We start from the raw sequence: 26,848 nt of genomic DNA, 5'->3' as shown, positions 1-26,848 counted from the left end.
CTACTCGTGCTAGTCTTCACGTCACTTTATTTTTTAATTTAAAAATGAACGTACTCACACTTGATTATTGAACGCGGCATCACTATGGGTCACACAGGTGCTTTTAACATGGGCTTGGCGCACAGGCTGTGACGGTTGTAGCAAGGCTGCAAGCCAGCCAGGAGGGGCCGTGGGAGGAGCCCCGGGGGAGGACGGGCGAGGGGCGCGGGGAGGGGCAGGGCTCACACAGTCAGAGGGACGCCACCCACGCACTGACATCCTTGGGGCTCTGGCCTCCAGCCCCGGGACACCTGCCCGGCCACGCTCACCCTCCCCCGCCCCCATCTGCCGGGAGCTGCTCTGCTCACCTTCACTGTTGGGGGAGCAATTAGCACCCGGGCTTTTAAGTCACAGCAGATCTCACTGGACGCACTTAGGCGGTCCCACTCCCTGCACAATGGCAGCCCGGAGTGGTGTGGGGGCTGCCTGGGGGGTGTGGGAGGCGATAGAGAGACCCCCTCGCACAGTGAGAAGTGGGAGGAGGCCACAGCCGGCCGCAACGCTGCCCCTCGTCCCCTGGGGCTCCGGTCGAGTGGCCTCCTCGTCTGTCACACGAGGGACTTAACGCTGAGCCGAGATTCTGGGCGCCAGCCAGGTCCCACGTGTGCGCTGTGTGCCCACTGCTGGGGCACCCGAGGGCAGAGGCCCTGCCCTCTCGGGAGGGACAGAGGTGGGCACGGGGGCGGCAGGAGGGCATCTTCCCAGCCCCTCGCCCGTGCGGCACTGCCGGCCAGACAGGAGCAGCGGCAGGGACTGCAAGCCCTCCTAGTCCCACAAACAGATGGGGGCGGGGCCTGCGACCAAAGCCGAGTGTGACCGGAGTCCCACCTAAGGCCATCCTGGCTCAGCCGTGCATCCTCCTCACGGCACGGGGTCACAGGCCGGCACTCCTGCAAACCGAGCCGCTCGCCCTTCCCCAGGGAGCAGGCTGGGGGCAGGCGCTGCGCTGGGCTGGGAGCGTCCATGGAGCGTCCAGCACGGCTCCGGGTCACACCCGCCAGGGCTGCCGCCGGAGGCCAGGCGAGCCCAGGGTGCGGTCCCCCGGGGGCCACGCCTGCTGCAGAGCCTGCGGCTTGCGGAGCCCAGGGCACCTGGGTCGGCACGGTGGGGCGGGGAGCCGTGCTCCCTCAGCACAGCGACATGGAGCCGGACGGCCCGCGGCCTGCAGGACGGGGCTCTCAAAGGGAGGCCACGGAGGCCCCCCGCCCACCCAGAGCACCCCTCTCCCACGCGACCACAAATCTATCTTAATAAACATCTTCAAACTGGAGAGAGATGAAAGGCATTTTGTTTTGATTTCATTATATTTCCTAAAATTGCTTTTCTCTTTGGAGTTTTTTCCTGCCACGACCCAGTCCGGCTGCCCCCTCGGTGGGATAATGCAATAATACTGCCGGCAAGATTGGCTTTCTAATAACTCTGCAAATGGCATTTTCCCATAACAAAAGAGGTGGACTTCTTACTTAAATGGATATACTAGAAACGTCAGCCTGGAAAGGTAGCCTGAAAGGACAATATCTTAACACGTGAAATTAAATTCTGGAGCCGAGAGGGTCCTGCTCAGCTGGGGCTGGCTGGCGCTCATGGCCCTCCGCGGGGCTCGTCTGGGGGCCGGGAAAAGCATTCAGGGGGCGGCACTCGGAAGAGAGCAGAGACTGAACCTGAGCCTGAACGTGAAGCAGGCGAGCTCCGCTGCGCCGCGCCCTTCCTGGGCGGAGAGCGTGACCCGGTCCTCGGGCAGCCAGGCCCAGGGGGCCTCAGGGGAAGGCCAGCCCCAGGTGCAGACTGTTGTCGGGGAGCAGAGCGGCATTCAGACGCCCAGGCAGGACAGCCATGCCCCAGTCCCGGGACCCCCCCTAACTGGGGACAGGGTCATGGGCAGAGGGCAGGGGACGGGGTCCAGAGGAGCCCTGCCCTGCCAGAGCCACCAACCCAAGCCACCACCTCCATCCCGCCAGCATCCCGGCCCCACTCAGACTGCAGTTTCCTGAGGTAGAAGCGGGGAAGGGGCACGGCACCCCTGATCCAAGCCTCGGTGGGCGGCAAAGAGCACGCCAGAGACACACAAAGAGGATTCTGCTTCTCAGAAGACGGAGCAGGTTCTGAGCTTCTTAAGTATTTCCTCCTGTGCTCCCCAAACCAAGAATTCCCAGCATTAGAAGAGGAGGCACAGGAGAGAAACCCTTCTAATAAGATTAGGAAGCTTGTCAAGGCCGAGGACGGGTGTGAGAGAAGCATGGAGACGTGTGATCCGAAGCGGCTGGTGGCCTTTCTGCTCTTTGGCACGAGAAACAGACGTGCTCAGCTCTTCTCCCAGGCGGGAGGCCTCGGCGTGAGCCAAGGGCGGTAGCCACAGGCAGTGCTCAGGCCCGGCCAGTTGGGGCAGCTGCAGGGCAGGTCCCCGCCTCGGGGGCGTGCAGGCAACAGGGCAGCTGCTGCTGAGGGCCCCGCAGATGCCTAGGGGGCCAGGCGGTGCTTATCAGGCCTGCTCACACCACACAGCCCCCGAGTCCTCGCTGGCCCCTTACCATTCACGGGAAAGTGGAAGGGGGCCCCTGAGCGCCGCAGCCCAGGCCCCGCTGGCTCCGCGCGCAGGCGTGATGGAAACAGAACCTGAGATGCTGAAGGTGCCAGCGGCCACTGCCGAGGGCCAGGCGGGGACCAGAGCAGAGCCCACTGCTCCCGGCCGCAACGCCGCCTGCCTGCCCCGAGTCTCAGGGCCCTCAATAGCAACACGGAAACACCCCTGCCTCCAGGGCTCCCTCGAAAGGGGAGAAGACACGATGCATGAAAGCCACACGCGGCAGGGGCCCACCACGCCTGCAGGATGCGCTGGGACCAAACGCACTCACAGCCAAACACTCTCCACACGGCTCCGGTACTGACGGTGAAAACTCAGGCCCACACGAAAGCCTTCAGAAACGCAAGAGAGACGTCCAGTAAGTGAGGGGTAAACAAGCAGATCCATCTAGATAGTGGATTTTACTCAGTGATAAAAAGAAGGGAGCTATCAAGCCAAGAGAGGATACCGAGGCTCCTGAACGCTCACCACTGACTGAGGCCAGTCTGAGAGGTGACACTGTGAGACTCCAGCTGCACGGCCTCTGGGGAAACCGCAACGACGGAGACAGCGGGAGTGCTGGGGTCCAGGGACGAGGCAGCAGAGAGCAGCGCCCTGCGGTGGGCGCACCGGCAGCGAGCTCCGGCCAGAGCCACTGGGCCTGGCACAGGGCGACCCGGGCGTGGGCTGCGGGCCTCAGCTCACGGAGCGCAGAGCTTCCCAGCGGGACCGCGGGCCGCTCACAGCGCATGGAGCCATCAGGAGGGCTGCCTCGGGCGGCGGAAGACACGGGAACTCTCTTGCCTACCTCACTTTGAAAACCTAAGCCACTCTAAAAGATAAAGCTACGCCATGTTGATCATCCGCAGTTTACGGCACAGACTCGACGACTGCTGTTACACAGTGTCCTGGGAATGCCAAATTCCCAGAGGTGGAGCCTAGATTAGGGCTGGGGATGGAAGGCCGGGGGCTAAGCTGCAGCCTAAGGAGGCCTTCATGGTGGCCGCGAGTCCTGAGGAGGGCTTCTGTGAGGACAACAGCATCACACACACTCTCACCTACACGCACGTGCTCACTCGCACACACACATGCACACACTCACACAAGCACACACTGCGTGAACATCAGTCCTGGGCCTGCCGCTGCACTGGATCCATCTGCGATGTCACCGCCCCGCAGCCCCAGGAAGCTGGTGACGTGCACCTCTCCCCTGTTGTCACGACTTCCTGGGGGTCTACACTGTGTACTTTCTAACGGTCGTGAAACGGACCCACCAGCAGGCTCCAGCACGTCTCCTCTCCTGGGCGCTGTGCCCTGGCTTCATCGAGCTTTGCCTGCCTGCTCTACCCCAACCCGAGGGAGACCCCAGCGCTGAGCCTGCCCACCCAGCTCATGGCAGCCACCCCCAAGAACCTGCGCTTCAGCAAAGGGCAGAGTGAGCGAGCCTGGGCCCTTTCAATCCCCTTCCAGCCTTCCCATCTGCTACGCTGTGAGCTTGGAATGTGCAAACCTCGCCTGAAGGTCGGCCTTTACAAATCGAGAGAGGATGTGAGAAAATATTTTGAACAGGAAAATAAAAATAACCCACATCAAAATTCACGGGGTAGGCACTGGTGATAAAAGCGCTTAGAAAACGACCGCTCGACGGGGACTTCCATAATCCAACAAAGACTGTCTACAAAGACAGACGGCGCACGGGCGGCCTGTGCCGGTGAGCTACCGGGGCTTCCTGAGGCCCGACGGAGACCCGGGCGCCAGGAGCCCCGCGTCCCGCCCTGCTCCCGAGGCTGCAGCGCTGGGTCGGGCGCGAGAACGCACAGGCGCGAGGACGGTGCAGAGGGGGCGGCTTCCTGGGGGGCTGCTCCCACCTGGGGGCCCGGGGGGCCACACACAGTGGAGGACCACCCTGAGAGGCAGCATTGCCGTACAGGAAACCCGTGCCGGGGAGGGTACCTAACAGGGAGCGAGACCGCCACCATAGAAACTGGCAAACACCACCGAGAGCGTGAGGAAGACCCAAATAAGGGACGGACGGCCAACGCTCTGGTTGAGAAGATGAAATGATGCTAAGGGGCTGCCTATCCCCAAACTGATGTACAAACTCTTTGTAAATTTGCTGTAATCCCAACCATTCCCCAGCAGACTCTGTGTGTGTAAACTGACAAAGTGACTCCGAAACATATAAGGACGAGCGAAGGAACCAGGATGAGCCGGAGACAAGAGCGGTAATCCCTCTGGAGCTTACCGCCAGGTATCAGAGCCCCACCGAGTCGCCGCAGTGAAGACGGTGGCGCTGGCAGAGGACAGGTGGGACCAGCTGCAGAAGCTCAGCTGCCCGTCGGCCACCACAGGCCGGCAACTCAGGCAACCAGACCGCACACGGGGGACGAAGGGTCGTTCCAGAAACGGTGCTGGAGTAACGACACTCGCAACGGGGAAAACCGTCTTGTTGCCTGCTTCGCCCAGTCCTCTTGCCTGGAAAATCCCACGGGCGGAGGAGCCTGGTGGGCTGCAGTCCACGGGGTCATGAAGAGTTGGACACGACTGAGCGACTTCCCTTTCACTTCTCACTTTCATGCATTGGAGAAGGAAATGGCAACCCACTCCAGTGTTCTTGCCTGGAGAATCCCAGGGACAGGGGAGCCTGGTGGGCTGCAGACCATGGGGCCGCAAAGAGTCGGACACGACTGAAGTGACTTAGCAGCAGCAGCAGCAGCAGCAGCCTGCTTCGCTCACACCCAAAATCAAGCCGTGTTGCACGTCACATCCACGTGTAAGAGGTTAGAACACTGAAGCAGGGGCATGTCTCCACGGCTCTGATAGGCAAAGATCAGTCCGTCGCCCCCCACAAAGCACCAATGTCGAGGTGACGAGACAGAAGCAGGTGGCCCAGGAAGACGACGCCGCCTGCTCATCACCAGATGGTCCTGCTCACTTGGGAGTCAGCAGGCCCAGGAGAGGGGCCTGCCACACGTCTCCCACCAAAGATCCCCCTCGACTCACCGCAGACACAACCGTCGAAAACCTCAGAACAGGGCAGGCAAGGCAGGAGCAGACCCTTCACCGATGGGACACCGATGTGCCCACCTCCCTAGGCTGCAGGGTCTCACAAACAAGGTGGTGCCTCTGTACTCAGCATGACTCAACCAGAGTGGCCGGGCCAGGGCTCTCCAGTCACTGGCAGGGCGTCCACAGAGAAGAGGCCAGCCCTCAGCCTGCCCCCACCGGGGACACAGCTGTTAGGACCACCTGCCCGGATCACCTCCAGGAAACTCAGAAAAACCTGGAAATCCCCACGGTCTCCCTCCTTCTGATCTCTCACACACACACACACACACACACACACACACACACACACACACACATGCCCAGACTGCGCAGTGCACGGAGCCTGGAACTGTACGCTGGACTTGAGCACGGAGCCGGAGCTGTGCCCTCGCCCGCGGGGCTGCGCTGCCTGAAATCAGGAAGGAGTGCAGACTCCCGCCAGCAGGCTACTCTCGCGTCGCGGGCGAGCACCAGCAGGCTCTGGGGACCGCGGAGTCGTGCCCGGCCCCTGCCCAAGCCTGAACCTCCCTCTGCAGAGCCGCTGACTGCTGACCCGCGGCAGCAGCTAGACAAGCCCCGCCTTACACGGTTCCTACGTAACGCCCGCTCTTCTCTAAGACACCAAGTGAATATGAGGAACAGAAAGAGCTGCATTTACACAAGATAAATAACCTTATACCAACGCCGATACCCAAGCCGAGCCCCTCGGTCGGAAAAGGACCAGGAGGCTGGACAGAGCCCCCTGGGCACAGCATGGACCCCTGGGCGAAGGGGGCGTCCCATCCTCAGGGACCCCCTAGTGACACGGCTCCCCCAGCCCAGGAAGGGCGCCCACCTTGCTCCCGAGTCTCCTCCAGCACAACTTCATCTGCACACAAGGCGAGAGGAGCCCCGGCCTCTCCTGGGGGGCCCAGCACTTTCTGCCTCGCCTTCTGTCGTCTGTTTCTCAAGCAGCAAGGGTGAGGACCCACGAGGTGGACGTCATCACCCCAGACCACGCCGAGAGAGCCAGCCTGCAGTGACCGCTGTCCCCCTCCAAAGGCCGCGCCCCCAGGGAACCGGGGTTGGGGAGAAGGGGGGAGTTTACTTTCATTTTTTAACATTTCATGCGAAAAGTTAGCTTTCACTGCTTAAAGTCTATAAATAGGGTTCTGTAGCCATATTGTGGAGTATTAGGGGCACGCTGGAAATAGCGCATTTCAAATAGGAAAATGGTTTGTGTTCACCCAGTTCTGGAAGCCAGTTTTCAGTTGCTTAAAATAGTCACGGTATTTCACCAAGGTAATTACACTCTTAGCTATCAGTAACAATTAAACCCTTAGACTGGAGAAGCTTAATAAGGTCTCAAAATAAAATCACGCCCTCCAAGCACTGTACTCCGAAATGTCAAGCATAGAAGCAGCCCCCTCGACGGCTCGCGGGAGCGGGCGCCCCTTGGAGGGCTTGGCCCAGTGCCCAGCAGAGGGCGGGACAGTGCACTCCCACACCCGCCCAGGGCCGGGCTGGGAGCCCCCAGAGGGTGGGGGCGCCTCCCCAAGAACGACAGGGAAACATAAGCAACCCACACCTCAAGGCCAGACAGCTGCCACGCCGGAGGTGCCCCGAGGAGGAAGCTCGCAGACCACGAGGGAGCCGTGTGTGAACCCACGGGGCCACGCGGGCGGGGGCGACGCACCCGGCACCGAGCCGGAGGTGGCAGGCTGGCCGCCCTCCGCAGACTGGCCTGACGAACGGCTTAATCACGCGGCTGGCAGAATGGATCCTGTGTGCTGGACCTGGGCCGCGCGGGCGACCGTATCGACCCCTCACAAACACGCCTCCGAGTGACCGGCAGTGTAAGCCATCCGTCAGTGCCAGGCAATCAATACGCCTCTCAGAGCTACGCCCGTGAGCGCAGCGGGCCAGGCCGGGCTGAATTAGGCCAGAACGCACTGCTGCCTTCCAACCTGCTGAGCCGGGGAGAGAAGAGTGGAAATTTCCTGCCCTGGGAGCCAGGAGCAGTGACTCTCAAGGACAGAAAGTGCCCGAGACGGAAGCCAAGCAGGAGCACACGAGTGTAGAGGCACCAGTGGACATGCAGCCCTGCCAAGCAGGTGCCCCCTGGCCCCGTGCCCCGAGTGGGGGTCCACGCCCGCAGCCGAGGCAGCCCTGATGGAAGGCCTCCAGGCCGCTGATCCAGTCCCGGGACGCTCACTCATGGGGCATCGTGGGCACCAGGGGTGGACGACACGGGCGGGGCTGATGGGCCCTGTGCGGGGACAGCTGTGGGCTCTCCAAGCAGCCAGGCTGTGTCCCCTGCGGACGGTCAGGGGCTGCACCCTCCCAGACAGCCTCACAGGCTGTGACTCCGAGGATGAGCTGGAACCTCCGAGCACCTCGAGGAAGTGGACCGGCCCTTAACACCCCAGGAGGGCCCGCGCAGGCCCACAGGGGGACTCCTCCCAAAGCCTGAAGGGGCTCCTCCGGGGCCACAGGCAGCTGAGGCCGGAGGGCCGCCCACCCGGGAGGCACACGCCTTCTGCCCTGCGGCACAGGCAGCCCAGAGCCCCGGGGGGCGGACAGGCAGGGGGCGGGCCTCGCCCTGTGTCCACCCCCCACCACCATTTATCTGTCCTCCTGACCACTTTCCCCCATCCCTCCCACCCGACCCCTGCCTCGGCAGCCTCCAACCCGGCTTCTTTTATAAGCTCAGCTTCCTTAGACCCCACCCTCAGGAAGACCATTTCTGTCTGAGTCTTCTCGTCAGCGTAACGACCGCAGGTGCGGCCACACTGTGGCAGACGGCAGGATCTCCTTTCTGACGGCTGAGGAGTGTCCGTCCCTTGAGGGGTCCTCCGGGCTTCAGGAACAGCGCTGCAACATAAGAGGGGTGCGGAGGTCTCTGTGAGACGCTGCTTCTGTCTCCTGTGGACAAACGCCCAGAGCTGGGACCGCTGAGTCGCACGGTGGTTCCATTTCTGAACCTTCAGGAACCTCCATCCTGTCTTTCTGGAGTCTTCCCAGCGCCCCCGCGCGCACCATCCCGGTGAGAACCACCAGGCCGGCTGAGTGACTTCCGTGTGGAGCACCGCGGAGCACTCGGAGCGGGCCAGGGTCATCCGGCCTAGACCTCTGGCTGAGGACAGAGATCCAGTGAGACAGCAGTGCTCCTTCGGTCACAGGACGGTCTCCCACTCGTCACCGGGGGGGAGCTCCGCATTTCGCGCGTCAGGGACCACACACAGCCTCCGGCCCGGATGTCGGGTCCTGGCATCGGTGGCCCCGGCAGGGCCCTGGCCCTGAGCTCCGCCTGCCTCCCCTCCAGGCCCTCGCACGGCCTGCACCCTCGGGCTGGGTGTGGGTCAGCGATGTCTGGTGGGCCTCGGTTGCCCTGTTCTTTCCATTGTCTTGTCTGGAACTGTGGCGGCTTCCTGCTGTCCACGCTGGGGCTCCCCGCCCAGGAGGCCCGGTTCTCCACGCTCCTTCCACCAACGTCAAAGTCCTGGGGCTCAGCTCCACCCTCAGCACCTTCAAAACTCCTCTGGAGCCAAGACGAGCTCTGCATCTGTCACGTTTGCGGGCACAAGGGGGTGTCAGCCCTGCCCGTCTGTCCCCGGGACCGTAGCCTCCGTAGGGCCAACCACACGCCTGTATCATGGGCATGTCCCACAGCGCTGACACCAGGACACAGAAGAGACACAGGAGACGGAGGGGAGGGGCCTAGGGAGCCAGCCTGTGTGACTGAGTGTGGCCGCCCCGGCCGGGGGGCTGGCCCGCTTCGCCCCGGAGGCAGCGGCTGAGGGTCTCCCCTGAGGGGCACCTGCTAGGTCGCTGGTGGGACAGGCTGCGCCCGACACTCACAGCAGGGCACACCCACAGGGCACAGGCCGTGAGACAGCAGGCTTCCTCCAGCTGACTCGACCAGGAGGTCCCGGGTGTTTATCAAACCGTCAAGAACACACGGTTGTCACACGTAGTACCAGCTCCTGGTGCGTCCCAGGAGAACTGCCACCTTCCGGGGGGGGCCCGCCCAGCCCCTCAGCATCAGCCTGCCAGCAGCTGGACGCTCCCACCCACCCCCCACGAGAGCATCTCAGGACAGATTCTGGCTTTTTCCTGCCTCGTCTTCTGAAATTTCAGCATCCACGGCAATGTCTTAAATTACGCTCTCTCACACAAAAACCTTAATTCACGCTCCAGCAAGCTCTGCTTATCAAGGCAGACTTCAGAAGCCCCGGGCTCAGCACAGTTGGAGACCCCGGCCCACAGTGCATGCCAGCCTCTGCTCACTGGGCTCTGAAGGAAGGAGAGGCTGGGCCTGCCCGGGGACGGAGGGAGGCTGACCCGCGTGAGGAGCCAGCGGCTCGGGGCTGATGGCCAGCCCCCGGTCAGCAGGCGAGGCCCTCAGGAGGAGGAGAGGAGCAGCGGGGCTTCCGGGTCAGCGTCTCACAGCCTCCTGGAGAGGCAGGGCCAAGACAGGGCGGCCGCACGCAAGGCGCCTCCTAGGGGCGGGGAGCTGGCCCGCCTGAGCCGCGGCGTCCAGGCGGCTCCGTGGGCGGCTACCCACTCCAGCAGCAAGACACACTGCTGGGGGCTGAGAATGCACCGCGTGGCCGAGACCAGGCCAGAGGAGGCCTGGAGAGACGACTGAGTGTGGACGCAGGGGCCGGCCGGGGGCCGCTGGCCTGGAAGGGTGGACGCAGGGGCCGGCCGGGGGCCGCTGGCCTGGAAGGGTGGACACGGGGGCCGGCCGGGGGCCGTTGGCCTGGGGCTGAGGACGCGGGGGGCCCCGAGCCGCTGGCCTGGGCGGGTAGACGCGGGGCTTCGGGAGCCGCTGGCCTGGGGCTGTGGACGCGGGGCCTTGGGGGCCGCTCGTACCTTCGTCAGCAGCAGGACTCTCTTCTGCAGCCGCCGCGCCAGGGCCTCGTGCGTCTCGCGCCGCTTCCTCTCCTCCAGCAGCTGGCCACCGAGCTGGCGGACCTCGTCCTGGAGCTGCAGTCGGGCCTTCTCCAGCTCCCGGGCACTGCAGGAGCAGAAGGGCAGAGGGGTCAGGCCCAGCGCCCACGCGTCACTCAGCCCCGAGACAGAGCCGCACGTGCGCCCAGCCCGCCCCCCACTTCTGAACAGCTACTTGGAGCCTTTCAGGAGACTCAGGATTCAAACGGGGCCCAGGGTGACCCCAGAACACGTCACGCGCAGCGGGGAAGATCGCCGGCTGCGGGCTGAGGCACCTCTGAAAGAGCCAGGCCAGCCTGGAGCACTTCCCACAGGCCCGCAGGAGCCCCTTCCACCCCCGGATAATGCAGAGCTCCAGCGGGGCGGACCTGGGGGCCTTGAGCTGCCCCCAACCACAGATCAGGGTGGGCGGCCGCAGGCCCGAAGCCCAGCACGCCCCTCAAAATGCCCCCGTCCTTCACAGCCTGCGGGACCGTCCTCCACCCTGGCCTGTTCCCACTCGGACTTTCAGAGCCCTGTCCCGTCCCACCTACATCAGAGGTGCCCGCACACAGACACCCCCGTGCTCTGTGAGGGGACAGCTACCAGGGGAGCTCCCGGGAGGCACGCCACCACGGGACAGGGAGGCACCAGCCCCAGGGGCATAGGGCGGGGCAGGAGCACCGTGCGGACACAAAGCTCACGCCACTCCAAGTAGAGAAAACCGCTTTCCAAAACTGTTTTTTTTTTAGCCATGCTATGCGGCATGGTGGGGGCGGGGGGGGGCGCGGGCGTGGGGGGCAACTTCCCCGACCAGGGATCAAACCCACAGCCTTCGCACCACAGGCATGGAGTCACCACTGAACCACCAGAGAAGCCCCTGTTCTTTCCTTTGGAGGTTTTATCAGGATTACGTCATAAGCTGCGACTTAAAACGTTTACCTGGGCTGATGCCCAGTGACTATACCTACATGACTCTGAAAGCATTAACAGCTGGAGCCGAGGCCTACAGAGGACACCTGTGTCTTGCATCGTTCTCGGCTGTCCAATTGCTTTTTTGCCTCGACTACACGATTTTCAAGAACACCTTAATCCACAGGGGTGGCAGGCGGCTTTCTTTGGGGGTGGTCTCCACCATGCCAACTTTTCCTATTTCACACCTGAGTCAGTATGTGGTTTTTATCATAATTCACTGCAATCCTTTAAACAGCCAATCGGTGAGTAAACGTAAAACGCGCATCTAGAGGCGCTGTACGAGAGCTCCTGGTCTGGGCTACCTGAACGGGGCTCAGCGCCCGCCGGAGCCGGGACGCTGTCCCCCGAGGGTCCCACCCTGCCCCGCCTGACCCCGGGCAGCCCCCTCAGAAAGCCTCACCCCGAGACTGAGGCCCCCACCCCGCTGCACACCTGGCCGACGGCACCAGCCACCTCAAGGTGATGAGTAACCAAAAGCATAAAATGATATTAAAAAACAAGTGTACAAATATTCATTTGGAACAGCCTTGTTAACAGGCTATTTTGAGTTCCAGTTCAATTTGGAACTATTCAAAGGCCGACTGAATGATCAAGGACTGTGAAATCGACTCTGGAATCACCGACTTCAGGTGGGGATGTTCAGAGCGCTTGAATCATGGCTCTGCCTCGAGATTTAAACAGAGGAGCTCAAGTTCCCTTGTCCGAGCAGGCCGAGGGTGGTGGGGGTGGGGTGGGAGGCAGAGTTGTGCTGCCCTGCACCCCAAGCACGAGGGGGAGCAGGGGGCCCCTCTTCAGAGGGCAGGAGGCCCGCCCGAGGCGTGTGGCTCCCTCCCCCCAGCGCCTCCTGCACCGCCTGGCAGAGCAGAGCTGGAGAGGAGGCTGGAGAGGAGGGCGGTGGTGCAGGAGCCACGGGGCAGAGGCAGACAGGAAGCGAGCACGCGGCCACCTCAGGAGCGAGAGCAGAAGCGAGGGCAGCTTCAGGCTACACGACAGCACACCCGCCGATGGAGGGCAGCACCAGGGGGTCCGAAGCCACCGGGTGTGCGCGAGGGCCTGCAGGGGTCAGAGGGCAGAGACAAAGAGGATGAAGAGCAGCCGAGGAGGGCTGCAGGGAGGCGGCAGCAGAGAGCGAACGGGGCCAAGACCACCTCCCAGAGCAAGGCAGCAGAGACGCTGGGCAGGGGACGGAGGAGGAGCGGCCCTGGCTTCTACAACTCCTGGGGGAAGCGGCTGCTCCGGGAAGAGGTGTGCCCACAGGACTGACCTCACAGGGTGGGGACGCCCCCACGGGCCGGAGAGGAGGGACCGTGAACAGCTGGGCCTCGGGGGACAAGGGCTGAACGAACGGGCACAAACATGCCGCCCCAGCCCCAGGAGCATGCTTTCCTGATGTTTCCAAGATCTCACCCCGTAACACCCCAGATCAGCCTGGCCTGCCTGCCCACAGGCTGCACCCCCCTCCCAGAGCGCCTGGGGGGGTGCAGAGAGCGGCCTCGGCAGAGCGGGCCTCCTGCAGCCCGACGCACGGCCCGCCAGCGCCTCTGGGCGGGACACAGGAGTCCGATCACACAGCCCCTCCTCTCCACGGGAACCTTCTCTCGTTCCATCGTGGCCTTTCTGCTAAAGCAGAGGAGAAAACTCATAAAAAATTAAACTTCTGGCTCTGTGCTCACGCTGAACCCTGAGGTCAGTGGCATTTTCGTGCACCCCTGGGAGCTCAAAGCGAGGCCCTCAGGTGCGGGGGGGGGTGTGTGTGTGTGGGTGTGTGTGTGTGGGGGGGTGGGTGTGGGTGTGTGTGTGTGTGTGTGTGTGTGTGCGTGTGTGTGGGTGTGTGTGGGTGTGTGCGTGTGTGTGGGGGGGGGTGGATGGGTGTGGGTGGGTGGGTGTGGGTGTGTGTGTGTGGGTGTGTGTGTGTGTGGGGGGGTGGATGGGTGTGGGTGGGTGGGTGTGGGTGTGTGTGTGTGGGTGTGTGTGTGTGTGGGTGTGGGTGTGTGTGGGGGTGTGGGGGTGTGGGCGTATGTGTGTGGGTGGGTGTGTATGGGTGGATGTGTGTGTGTGGGTGTGTGTGTGTGGGTGGATGGGTGTGGGTGTGTGTGTGGGTGTGTCACAGCAAGGGCCCTCGGCGTGCAGCACCCCACGTGTGTGTGTGCATGTATGTGTGTACGTGCGGTGAGTGGTCCAGGGCACAGGAGGCCCTCGGGACCCCCAGCTGGGCGGTGTGCGCGCAGGTGTCCAGAGCACTCAGCACATGCACCAGCATCCAGGCGGTCAGATCCGGGGAGAAGCTCTCAGAGTTGCGAGGACAGCAGGGCAGCTTAGGAGCGGCCGGCCTCCAGCCAGAAGGGCTTCAGCTTCCGCTGCCTCCCCCCGGGGAGGGAACCAGGGGGCACTGCACCGCCGGGGGCCCCCACACAACAGGGATTTCCTCACTGCTAAGACGCAGGATTTACTGCTGGAAGCCGCGACCCAGAGGATAAACAGTGGACGGAGGGACCAGGAGGGAGCCTGGTGCCGGGGCTGGGGGGTACTCACAGGAGGAAAGGCAGAACCAACCCCGAGGCCATGTGCTTCCAGAGGGGCATCGCGGACAGCCTGCAGGCCCCGCCCCCAATGCCCGTCCCCACCACAGGCCGGATGGCAGGCTGGGCCCGGCGCCCCGCCCACACCCACAGCCCTGGGCCAGGCCGCCCCTCCCCACTGCTGCCTGCTCAGTGTCCCCCTTCCCGACCAAACACACGAACCCACCTGGAGGCAAACCTCATCGCCACAGGGACATGACACCCGCCATATGGCAAGGCCCATGGCCGCCCCATGGCCTGCATTTGCAGGATGGCCCAGTCCAAGACCAGGCCCAGCCTGGTCCAGCCTCAGGGAGGTGCGCCCATGTCCACAGGCCTGGCCGGGAGCCGCGTGGCAGCCCGACAGGGCAGGGGCGGCTGCTGAGACAGAGCCAGGCGCTGGTCTCAGGAACACTGTCCCAGAGGACGGGGTGCCCCCCACACAGGGTCTCGTGCCCCCGCGGCGCCTGGCTGTGCCCCGGGGGCAGCACGCACACAGGAGGGGAAACCAGCGTGGCTACTGGGGGCCCAGTGGGGGCCCCCAACTCCCCGGACAGAGGGGCCTCCAGAGCCGGCTCGGCCGGCAGACGCCAGCCAGAGCCCACCCAGATAGAGCCCACCTGGCCAGCCGGGCTCACGGGGCTGAGCTCAGAGTGCCCCAAGTCTCGCCCAGAGGCACCGCTGGCGTGTGTGGGGAGTCATGGGCAGACGCAGGTGCCCCTCCGGCCCGGGTCCTGCTCAGACTCGAGAAGGGCCGCCTGGGAGGGGAGCCCGGCATGCCCAGGCCAGTGACACACAGCCGTCTTCACGAACAGCATCTAATTCCAATCCTTAAATGCCTCTGAAGGTCAGCACACATTTCTCAGAAAAAAATTTTAAAGATCCAAACAGCGGAAACAGAACCAGAGAAGGAGGCGAGCAGAGGCTGAAGTAACTGCCTTCAAAGGGCTGGCGAGGAGCAGGCTGAGGGGCCCGCCGCCCGGCCGCCGCTCCCAACACCCCATCCACCCGAACCACCAAATGCAATAAACAGAGGCCACACAGTAAAGACTCTCGTCTGACCTCGAAACGTGAGAAGGAGAGTTACCCTCTGCAATTTCAATTCAAGCCCAACCGTAATGAATAAAACTCAATTTAGCCGATCCATTACCAGCCTGTAACCGCAGGGGTGGGACAGCTCCAAATTCTGGGGAGGGGGCCCGAGGCTGGTTTGGTGCAGCCCCCGGGGCGACGGGGGCGCAGGGCCAGACGCAGCGGGGGCCCTCAGACCCTCTAGAGCAGCTGCCTGGACCCTCGTGCTCGGCTCTCAGGAGCAGCCCCGGGAGAAGACGGCGGCCGGGTAATGAGGTGACCCTGCCTCGGCCCGCAGAGGTGACCTGACCTCTCGTGCGCACCCGTCTAAGCCCCACAGCGTCCCGGGGGTGCCAGTCAGCGCAGGCTCAGGGCTTCACTCACCGAGCACCCTGAGCCCCCAGCCTCGAGGTGAGCGCTAAAAAAGTTAAAAAATGATAAAGAGGAAAAGGCTTTTACAAGGTCACACCTCCTGTCCTCAGGGAGCTCCAGCCCAGCACAGGAGATGGGATAAAAACCAGGACCAGCACAAGCAGAACCAAGAGGGAGGGATGGAGCACAGATGCCCAAAGACGACAGCCAAGCCAGGGGGCACAGGGCTAGGGGGCCCGATGCCTCCCCGCCATCCAGGCTGGGGCAGGCGGTCACAGGGCAGCACCAGGCCACGGGCTCTGAGCGCGCCTGTGAGCTTGGGCCAGCGCGAAACTGAGACAGCACGGTCTCCCCTGTCCGCCCCCGAGTCGCTGGAGGACCCCAGCAGCCACTCTGCCTCGAGGCTCCAGCCTGCAGACAGTGCCAGCAGCGCCCAGGCCTGCAACTGGCCCCGAACCCGCGACAATCCTTCCGGTTGCCTGGGCACCACCCGCAACACAGCCCGGTACCCCCGTTCATCCTCCCATGGACGCTGCTGTCCTGACAACCCGCAGCCCAGGAGCCCTCCTGGGAGGCTGGCCCGCGGGGCTCCCAGGGAGGAGCAGGCACAGCCACACGCCCTCTAGTCGCCGCCTGATCAGCACCTCTGGGGCGTCCCCCGTGCTGGAAGGACGAGAGGACAGGAGAAGTCAAGATGGAAAAGCGACCAGGCGCTCCCTCACTGCTCTCTGGGAGGCGCCACCCAGCCCTGCTTGCTTGCCAATCGCACGTCCGCCCCAGGCGCGGGGCCCAGGGGGCTGACACGCGCCTGGACAAAGGCCAGTGCCGCTCAGTTTGTTCCTCTTGCCCTTGAAGAGCCGATGAAGACAGAAGCGACCTTTACATGGCAGGCCGTCAGGGAAGCGGGAGCTCCCCTCTGCTCACCCACAGGATGGGGGCCGAGAGCCCCCATGATCAGGCCTGGGGGCAGGACTCCTGACTCACCTTGCAGATGCTGCCAGGGGCCCGGGAGAAAAAGCGCCAAGTGGGTCTGGGTGGGGGCAGCCGGAGGGGGCGGCGGCGGCTGGGGCTGTGGGGTCCTGGGGGGTCCACCCTGTCCCCACCACCCGCGAGTGCAGGCTGGGGACCCAGGGACACTGTTCACCCCTCGAGATTCCTCAGAAGAAACGCACTTTGTTCAGAGACTGACGGACTCCCCGACACATGGCAGGCGCTCTGCTTCCAACCTTCCGTAATCCTTGCGATCGCCTTACATGGCCTCGGGGCGCCCTGCGTCCTGCTGCAGGGCTGCGGGAACACCCCATGGTTTATCCAGTGATAAGGAAGGCTGCGGCCCCACAAGCGGGAAGGCAGTGAGTCCCAGCCAAGGCCCAGGGTGCCCCAGGAAGAGGTGTCACCCAGAGGCCCGGGGCGAGCACCACGTCTGAGGGGGCAGAGCACAAGCAGGCACGATGGTGAGCGGCGCCTCCCCGCTGAGAAGACCAGTTTAGGGTATGAGGAAGACACCACACGGGCTCAAGAAAAGGCGACAGGAGAGCCTTGAAGACTCCAGCAGAGGGCGGAGTCCACCCATCCGCATGCGGCAGGCCGCAGGGGCCCCCGGGGGGCCTGGACCTGGGAGTGCACGGCAAGGGGTCAGGGTCAGGAGTGGGTGGGCCGCCAGGGTCAGGGTCTGGGTCAGGAGTGAGTGGGTGGGTCCCCAGGGTCAGGGTCAGGAGTGGGTTGGCTGCTGCTCACCCACTGAGTGACTCCACCAGGACTCCCCGCCAGGCAAGGTCTAATTTTCCACGCAGACCAACATGGGGGAAAAGACACTTGAGGAACATCCGCGCAGTGACTCCATTTTCACTGGTGACTCTCCACCCCGCAGGGCGTCTTGAGTGAGCGGCGCTGGGCCGGGTGGGCGGGGAGGAACTGAGCGGTTGCGATAACGCAGCGACATTCAGGAGACGCCGGCTGACAATTGCCAGTGGACAACTCAGAGAACAAGCCTGGGCGTGTGAATAGAAGGCAGAGAAAAACGAAGGTCTAGCATGATTGTGAACACTTATTGAATTTCCTGAAACTCCTGGAGGAGAGAAGGAGCCTCACCTGCTGCGGGGGCCTCCAGCGCGGAGCCTGGCCACCACATGGCCCCACCGCCAGGTGCCAAGGAGGAGCCTGGGACCCTGAGGCCCGGGAGTGACCCTGGGGCCCCACACAAGCCCGCGCGGTGACGAGCGGGGAGGCAGAGCCCTCCAGAGATGGGGCAGAATGCGGATGGCTGTCTGGGCGCTGATACCGCACAGCCGACCACTGGGAGTGGGTTAGACTCAGGAAACGCATTGCCACAGACAGCAGACGGTGCAGAGGCCCAGCGCACCCTCCCGTGCCCCAGGGGGCACCCTGAGAGCAAGACACTGGAATGCACCTCACACCTGTGAACATCTGCAAGGCCCACCCCCCCAACCCCGGCTCCCTGTCGTCTGAACGTCTGCATGGCCCACCCCCTCAACCCCGGCTCCCTGTCGTCTGAACGTCTGCACCCCACGCCGCTCCCTGTCATCTGTGAATGTCTGCACAGCAGCCCCCCCGGCTCCCTGTTGTCAGCCCCCAGGTGACACTGGAGGCCACCAGAGCCACCGTTGGAAACACGCATGCAGGGCCCGGCAGCAGGCACAGGCTGCTCCCTGGGGAGACGGGACGAGAGCTCATGGCGGGGCCAGCACCCCATGCTCCACGCACGCCCCCTGGACAGGCTGTGGCCTGCCACGGTCCCCGGGCATGTGGGCTCTGGAGGCCAGTCTTGAGGTCTCTGTGTCCGGACCCCACGCTGGTCACGGCCGCTGGTGCATGCTCACAGCCTTGGGTCCTTGCTTACACAGGCCATCAGTCAACGGCAAACGGACCGCCTCCTGTGAGTCCGCATCGATGCGGAAAAGAAGGCCGTGGTGACTGGCTCTATGGCGCACCCGGCATCCTGGGACAAGCTGTGGGGCATGGGCCGCCCGGGCCCCTTGCTCAGGTCTGCCAGCTGCCCGACCCTCCATAGTGTGCTGGCCTCACCCCAAGCCTCACTCACAGCACAGGCCGCGCGCAGCCTCCGCCCCTCTACCCGCTGCTCCAGGCCCGGGAGGGACAGGCCAGCCCCGGGGCTCACAGGCCCAGCCCTGCTCCGCCCACAGAGCACTGAGGAAGGCCTGCTTCCTAGCCGGAGACCCACCACCACCCAAGGTGGGCCCCACGCTGGCTCCCCACGTGGCCCTGGGTCCTTCGTGAACATGGCCCCGTGGATCAGATGCTAAGAGCTTGTGACGGAAAGACCCCTTTCTCTGAAATGGCCGTTTTATAGCAAATCGCTCAAGTGGCAAGCTGCGGGCAAAGACAGCGATTGACAGCCTGGCTCACAGGGGGAAGGGCCTGCGGGAGCCCCAGGGGGTGGTCCAGGTCCCCCCCAAGGAGCTCAGACTGGCCATCAATAATGCCCACCAGGTGGCCGGGCCAGAGGGCCGGCTGCACCACCCACCGAGTCACTGACGGGGCCAAGGTTACTTCAGGGGCACCTTCTCAATGAGCCTCACATGGTTCTCAGGCATTAATGTTACAAAACCATTTTTTGAAGAATTGACTCATTTTTTAGACAAATTTTACATAAAATCTCCATTCACAGCATTTCAATGTGAACAATTCAGTAGTTTTAGTATATTTGCAACATAAGAGTCGGACCATAACAGCTGAGCACCGAAGAATTGATGCTTTTGAACTGTGGTGTTGGAGAAGGCTCTTGAGAGACCCCTGGACTGCAAGGAGATCCAACCAGTCCATCCTAAAGGAAATGGACCCTGAATATCATTGGAAGGACTGATGCTGAAGCTCCAATTCTTTGGCCACCTGAGGCGAAGAGCCGACTCACTGGAAAAGACGCTGATGCCGGAAAGACTGAAGGCAGGAGGAGAAGGGGACAGGATGGTTGGATGGTGTCACCGACTAAATTGACACGAATTTGAACGAGCTCCGGGAGACAGTGAGGAGAGAGGAGTCTGGCGTGTCACAGCCCAAGGGGCCACAGAACCGGACACGCCCGAGCGACGGGCCAGCATCAGCACCGACTGCAGACCTGACCCGAGGCCACAGAAACTCACGCCAGCAGTGTTCTTCCAGGAGTTATAGCTTTAGTTCTTGCATCTGGGTCTCTGATCCATTTGCGTTATTTTTTGCACTCAGTTTGAGGCAGGGGTCCAAATTTTATTCTTCTGAAGTTACCTCGGCACCATAAAATGCATTAGGAAGAGACTCCTCCTCTCCTATTTTTTGGTGCCAATCACGTCTATAAACGCTGGTAAAATTCACCAGCGAAGCTCTGCTGGAAGTTCTTTGGTTGTTAGTTACTGATTACGGGTCTGTTCAGACTTCCCACTTCTTTTGAGTCCGTTTTGGTACTCACTGCATTTCTGGGAATTTGTCCGTGCCATCCAGATGAACTCTATGTTCTCTCACATGGTTCTTCATGTTTATTTAGGGTCACTCCCACTTCCAGTCCCGATTTTGTCAACAAGAGGCGTCTCTCACGTTTGCTCGGTCACGCCAGCTCAGAGTGCCGGCGTTATTCATCTTTTCAAATAACTAACTTCCTGCTTGTGGTTTTCCTCCACGGTTTCTGTCTTATCCGTCTCTTCGTTGTTTCCTTCCTTTGGCTTGCTTTGAGTTTGTTTTGCTTGCTTCTCTTTTTCTAGCTTCTTAAGGCAGTTTTGACTTCAGGCCCTCTTCTGGCGCGGGTGCTCACAGCTGTGCGTCTCCCTCTGAGCACTGCTTCTGCTGCACTCGTGAGTTTTAGCGTGCCGCTTTTTGATTCTGGTTCCTTACTGAGTATTTTCTAACTTTGCCTGTAACTTCTTTGACTGATTGGTTATTAAGAAACACGTTCTTTAATGTCTGCCTTTTGTGAATTTTCCAGGGAGAAGGCAATGGCAACCCACTCCAGTACTCTCGCCTGGCAAATCCCATGGATGGGGGAGCCTGGTGGGCTGCAGTCCATGGGGTCTCGAACAGTCGGACACGACAGAGCGGCCTCACTTTCACTTTTCACTTTCATGTATTGGAGAGGGAAATGGCAACCCACTCCAGTGTTCTTGCCTGGAGAATCCCAGGGACGGGGGAGCCTGGTGGGCTGCCGTCTACGGGGTCGCACAGAGTTGGACACGACGACACGACTGAAGCGACTTAGCAGCGGCAGCAGCAGTAGTGAACCCTCCAGGTTTCCTTTTTTAAACTGATTTCTCGCCTCACTCCACTGTGGTAGAAGAACATACTCTGCGTGGTTCTGAACGTTCTGCGTGAAGCATATTTCATGTCCTGACACACACCCGGTCCCGGGCAGTGTTCGTGTGCCCCTGAGAAGAACGTGTGCTCTGCCATCAAGTGGGGTGTCCTACATCTGTGTCCGTGCCTAGATGCCCTCACCTACAAACGGGGACAGACACTCCTACCTCGTGAGCTTTTCACACAAGCTCATGGAGAGGAGGTACACAGAGGAACCACTGCAGCCCTGCACCCAGAACCTCCCTGGGCGTGGAGAAAATTAGCAGTGCTCCAGACAACCCAGGGAGGAGTCCCTCCTCAGTGGCAGGCTGGCCCCACGAGAAGCACTCAGCCCTGTGACCTCTGCGCTACACTTTAATTTCTAACCCTAAGTCTAACCCTAACTTCCCAGAAAAGTCTGACTCGGAAAGAGGAACCACCTTTAGGGCCACTGGCGGTGGGGGCGGCGGGGCGGGTGGCAGGGGGAGAAGGAAGGAAGCAAAGACCCGGAGGCCCGTGCAGGGCGGGGGGTCTTGTGCATGTGTCTCCGGGAGACGCAGCCCCGGAATGGCGACAAGGCAGGGCTTCTTTCCTGCGTTTCGGGGAGAGGACGAGGCGGGCGCCACCCGGCTTACCCTGTGGGTGTCCCGCAAGTGCTGAGGAAGAGCCGCCCGCTGGAAGCTGTGAGTCACCCGCTTCCCCCGGAGCCGCTCCCTGAGCTGAGCCCTGCAGCCTTTCAGGGGGAGCCACCGCCCCACTCAGCAACCCCAAAGGCAAACAGCACTCAGCAAGACGAGGAAGCAGGCTGGGGACAAAGAAGAGCACTTCTCTCCACACAAACTCTCCAGAGGAAGTGGATTGCAAAGCGGCCATCTGTCTGAGATTAGCATCCCAAAGCTGTACCACCACGCGAGCAAGGAGCCTGGCTCGCCTGAGCCCAAACTTCATCACAGTAGCAGAAAGAGTCCCATTTAAATGATAATAACGCCAAGTGCTTAGGAAGCATTTTACAGAAAGAAGAGCCCAACTGCACCCCAGCTCCGGGCAGGCTGGACGAGACCCACCCTCCCTGCAGGCCTGCCCCGGCCACCCGCCTGGACCTTCCCAGACTGAGTCCAGAGGAGAGGGACGCGAGCTGGGGGCGCATCGCCCGGGGATGGGGGGCGCAGGCCGGGCCGCGCCCTGCACACCTCGGGCAGCGGCAGGGGTGGGGACACAGGAGAGGGCCCAGGGCCCGGCCAGGCGGGCCTGTGGACTGCGGGGGGAGGGACACCGCTGAGCACCGCAGGGGGCTCCGCCGACTCCTCAGGGCGGGTGGGCACCCCGGGAGGGCCGCGGGAGGCACCCCAGCAGCCTGCTTCTGACATGCTGCACCCACCGCTCCCGGCACAGTGCCCCAGCACGGACAGGCCTGTCCACCGGGAACGGCCCCGGGGAGAAGGGGCACAGAGCCGGGGCTGACGGACGACGGAGCGGGGCCGCTGTGCCTCCAGGCCTGCACCTCGGAGCGCCTCTCAGCCTGCACGTGATGAAGCCCAAGGAAAGGAGGTGAGGGAGCCGGCCAGCCCGCTGCCCGGTCAGCCCAGGGCTGCCCTCTGCTCTCCAAGGAGGGGGGTCCTGCGGCCCAGGCTCAGGGTCAACTGTCCAGCTCTGGGTAAATATGTAAAAAACTATAAAGAGAAGGAGCTGGCACCTGGGTATTTAAAACTCAGCGTGCAGCTGCAGTAGGTGCAGAGTGGTGGTGTTCATCGCCTGTCAAAACAGCACAACGCAACTGCAAGGTCTAACGCGGACTCCAGTCCACGAAGGAGACGCGCTGAGAGGGAGCCTTGTTACTCATGAAACCCCATCAGGACAACTGGGCAGCTCTCCAGAGAAGACCAAGTGAAGCCTTACTTCAGAGCTCCTATCAAAAGACAGGCTCAGTGATGAAAGGTTTTAGACATAAAACATAAAATCATCAAAGAGGACAACACAGGAAAATTTTTTGACGACTTAGGAGATAGAGTCTTTCCCACACTCATACAAAAACAGAGTAGAAGCACTAAGGGCAAAGGCTCACGGGCTCGACTGGAGAAGAACTGAAAGTGAACATGAGGAAGAAAAACTGCACAACCAAACAGAAAGGGAATGTCAGACTGGGAAACCACAGTTTCAGGCAAAGGGCTCGTTTCCTTGAGCTATTAAACGCTTCTCTAAAAAATTAATTTTTAAAAAGGCAGACCGAATGGGTAAAAGATTATGAACAAATACACAGAAAAATGTGTCATTAACAGCGACACTGAGAGCCCTTCACAAAAGCCATGATCTGAACGGCCAATGAGCACAGAAAACAGTGCTCAGCGTGATCCGCTGACAGAAAAACGCCCGGGAGACCGCAGGGAAGCCCTGGACACCGGGTGGGAGACTGACAGCCCCGAGCGCCGGGGGAGCGAGCGCCGGGTCCCTCCGGGCCGGTGGATGGGAAACCGGCAGCTCATCAGCAAGACGGGCGGGCGGCATCCTACACCTCAGGTGTGCTCGAGACGGGAGCGCGTGTCCCACAGACGTGCACATTCTTGGCTTTCTCGTGGCGGTCAGACGGGGCCCCGCCCAAACAGGACTGGGGCAGGGACACACGCACGTCAGAACCCCAGCCCCGCTCCGCAGGGGAAAGCGTGCCATGGACAGAGGGGCATGTCCTCTGCTCAGCACCCTCGCTCAATATTCTCAAGATTCACCCGAGCGGCTGTGGCGTTGGGACCTGAGGTTGTGCTGCGTTGTGGACGTTGACGGCACAGGTAACCAGGAGCCCCAACCCTAACTGCGAGCACTCCTGTCTGATGACAGGTCTGAACGGTGGTCTCCGTCTGGTGGGGGTGCTGACGGGGCTGAGGGCCCGGGACTCCACTTCTCCAGACGGACGGGTTGTAGCTGCTGTCCCTGAGCTGTACCGTGAGGGGTCAGCACTGCACTGAACATCAGCGACCCCTCGGGAAGGTCCTGCTCAAACAGCCACAGACATTTTCACCTGACAGTCACGGAACGAGACTGAAGGGCCAGGCCTGAGCCGAGCAGGGCCCTCCTCCTGGGGGAACCGAGCCCCGGGCAGCGGGCCCAGAATGGCCCAGCGCCTGCTGCCTTCAGACCCTCCTGCGTGACGAGTAGGCCTGCGGCATGGGCTGAGGCAAGCTTACCAAGTCTGCCTTTATGAACTGTGCTTTCGGTGTTATACCAAAAAAAATTATCGTCAAGCCTAAGATCACACAGATCTTCTCTGGCAGTTTTTCCTAGAAGATCAAAGAGCCTTTATAAGTGTTAAGCCAGATAACGTGTATATAAAGGCACCTGGCCCAAGATAAATGTTCAAAACTGGGTGGCTTCTAAAATTGCGTACTTTCTAAACAGTTCTGCCTCTAAGTACTTCTCCTAAGGGAATGATAAGAAATGCAAACGGATTTGGGGACATGTGTGCTAACCAGAGTAGTACTCAGAATAAGGAACCCAAGGATGAAAACAGGTTATCTATTGAGAGCCTGGCTAAATAAAGCGTTCATAAAGAAGCAGCCTACAGCCCAAAGGTTACGTTTTAAAAGAACACTTGGCACGGAAAAAGTTCACAGAGGTTTAAACAACACAGGAAGACCCAAACCAAACAGTACCAACAGTGTAAACTTCCCCCTAAAAGTGCATCAGCAAAGCGAGAATTTTACACGCACGTCGGCAAGAATGTGAGCCAACACGCGCGGTGGCTTTCGGAGCGGGATGGCGGGAGGCCGTCCAGCTCGCCTGTCCTGGTTTTCTCTGCTACCCTGTCAAACGCTGTAATGAAGATGTGTTCCTTTGTAGCCAAAGCCCTTTTTAAAGTCAACTGAATAAAACACTGGCATCTCCTTCGCCGCCCCCTGCCCTCCTGTCCGGGAGGGGGCACGCACGGCTGGCCACGGGGAGAAGGGCTCCCAGGAGCCACACCTCTGACCTCCCCCTCACACAGGTCAGCGAGCTAATCACACGAAGGCGTGCCAGCCGGTCCCCGGCTCGGGGCGGGGGGGCACTTGGATCCCCTGAGAACGTCGGGTCACCACTGAGGCACCCAGAGACGGGGACAGAAGCTGGAGACAAATGGTACCAACGGAACCACCACAAAACCAAGTGCCACGTGGGAGAAGCTGGCACAGATGTTCACCAGAGGGATGGGCAAGAACGGCCGTAGCCGCCCCGCTCAAACAGGCCCAGACTGGAGCAACCCCAATAACCAACAGCAGAATGGTGTACAAAACTCCAGCATTTCCCAACGCGGAACATCACAGCACCACAATGAGCCACCGGCAACCAAACACAACACGCGTGACCCTCAGAGTGCCCGTGAGCGGCAGCACACAGCTGAGACAGAGGCGGGGCGGGGCAGGGTCCCCCCAGGGGACTGCAGTCCTGCGAGGAGGAGGAGGACACATCGGTGGGAGGGGTCTGGGAGACCCAGCAGAGCTGCGACAGGCAGACAGGGTCCCCCTCGAGGGTCTCGGGGACCTACCCCCCGAGATCAGCAGGGGTCTGACTGTGTACCACTGTCTCCGAGGCCACAAAACTGTCAGCCAAGAGGGTGGTGAGGAGCCCGGCATTGTGGGCAGGCCCCAGGTCCTGCTCAAGGAAGGACTCTAAGGATCAGCCTCCAAGGGAGCAGACCAAAAGGCTGTCCCCATCGGCCAAAGCCTGGGCTCCCACGGAGAACAGGACGGGTCCACACGTGCGGTCTGGTCTCCTTCAGCCACCACGGCTTCTGCCAACGGGCACAGCAGACCCACAGGGGCTGGGCTGGGCATGTAATGCCCTTCTGGAGGAGAGCAGGAGGCCTGCGTCCGTCTCTCTGCCGAAAGGAGGCAGATCCAGCTGCTTGTGAAGGATGCCTCATACCACAGGGCTCTGTCTCTTGGGTCCAAAAGGCAAGTCAGGAATGCTCCCTTTCCCCGCAGACACCACCCTGTCTGTACTGCGAGGCTCTGGCATGACCTCGTGGGCTGTGCAGACACTCGGCACAGCACGCACCGTGGCCTCCGCCTGGGGGGTGAAGGCCAGCAGAGAACGGAAAGGCTCGGCGCCTCCAGAAATCGAGTGTGAACTAGGCTGGCGATGGGTGGGGGGGCGCCCTGACTGGGCCCAGAGAGGGGAGGCCGAGGCCCGCGCCTAGCAGAGAACGCAAGGCCTTCCCATGGTGCTCAGGGAGCTGTGCGTGTGTGCGCACACGGGCGTGTCCCATCTCAGTGACCACACTCGGGACCGAGCGGCACTGAGGAGGCGCACCCTCGGGAGGACCTCAGGCTGGAGCACGCGGCAGAGCCCTAGGCGGGCAGAGGACGGGGAGCCCGGCCGTCAGGAGCTCCCGATGATGCCGCGTGGGCAGTGAGGGCGGGCACGCGGGCTGGGGCAGCCGGCGGAGGGACGGTGACGAGAGCTCAACCCGCAGGGTGCTGCCCTCTGCCCTCGAGAAGGCCACGGCCTGGAGGCTTGGCAGGCACCCGGCCACAGCTACGGTCACCTTCCACCCTGGATGCAGCGTGGCCTCCCCGTGGCCGCTGCAGCTGGCCTGGCGCGGGGGCTCCAGAACAGCAGGGGCTCCCCGGGGTGACTTGGGCCACCTGGGCATCATCAATATTCAGTGGCGATGGATTCCTCTCTCGTTTGCCTGCTTTTGTGCTGCAGAGATAAGTAACATTTCTAATCTCTTCTATCTCCCAGCTGCAAATGTTCAAGCACTTTTTTCTTCCTTATTTAAAAAGCAAAATCTCATTTTAGATTTGCAAGAGAGATAGCTACTCCTCCTCACTGGAGTAACAGCCTGGCACCCAGAGGCCAGGCAGGCCCTGTGGATGGGAGGAACATGTCAGGCTGGAGACATCAAAGCCCCAGAAACTTGAACCAGGAGATCCAAGTCCCTTCGAAACTGCTCCAGACACGGTCTGAGGAGGCCTCCTGCTCGGCTGTCACTTCCTGCTGACGATCCGCAGGCGTGAGCTACCGGCGCTGACAGAGCGACCTCTGCAGACCAGCAGGCCACACA

At 61.7% G+C, this 26,848-nt stretch overlaps 1 protein-coding gene across 2 annotated transcripts in view; it reads right to left on the bottom strand.

The window, feature by feature from the left end:
• The window catches only part of MAD1L1 (mitotic arrest deficient 1 like 1), a 247,067-nt gene that overhangs the window by 122,112 nt on the left and 98,107 nt on the right, over positions 1 to 26,848 (bottom strand). For both annotated transcript variants that reach the window (XM_070780322.1, XM_019987512.2), the window contains exon 11: positions 10,505 to 10,649. In XM_070780322.1, the coding sequence (XP_070636423.1) occupies positions 10,505 to 10,649 (145 nt within the window). The remainder of the gene's footprint in view (positions 1 to 10,504; positions 10,650 to 26,848) is intronic.

Source organism: Bos indicus, chromosome 25 (assembly GCF_029378745.1).
Source record: "Bos indicus isolate NIAB-ARS_2022 breed Sahiwal x Tharparkar chromosome 25, NIAB-ARS_B.indTharparkar_mat_pri_1.0, whole genome shotgun sequence".
Taxonomy (NCBI): domain Eukaryota; kingdom Metazoa; phylum Chordata; class Mammalia; order Artiodactyla; family Bovidae; genus Bos; species Bos indicus.
Note: the sequence above shows the minus strand (reverse complement) of the source record. Positions and strands in the feature narration are given on the sequence as shown.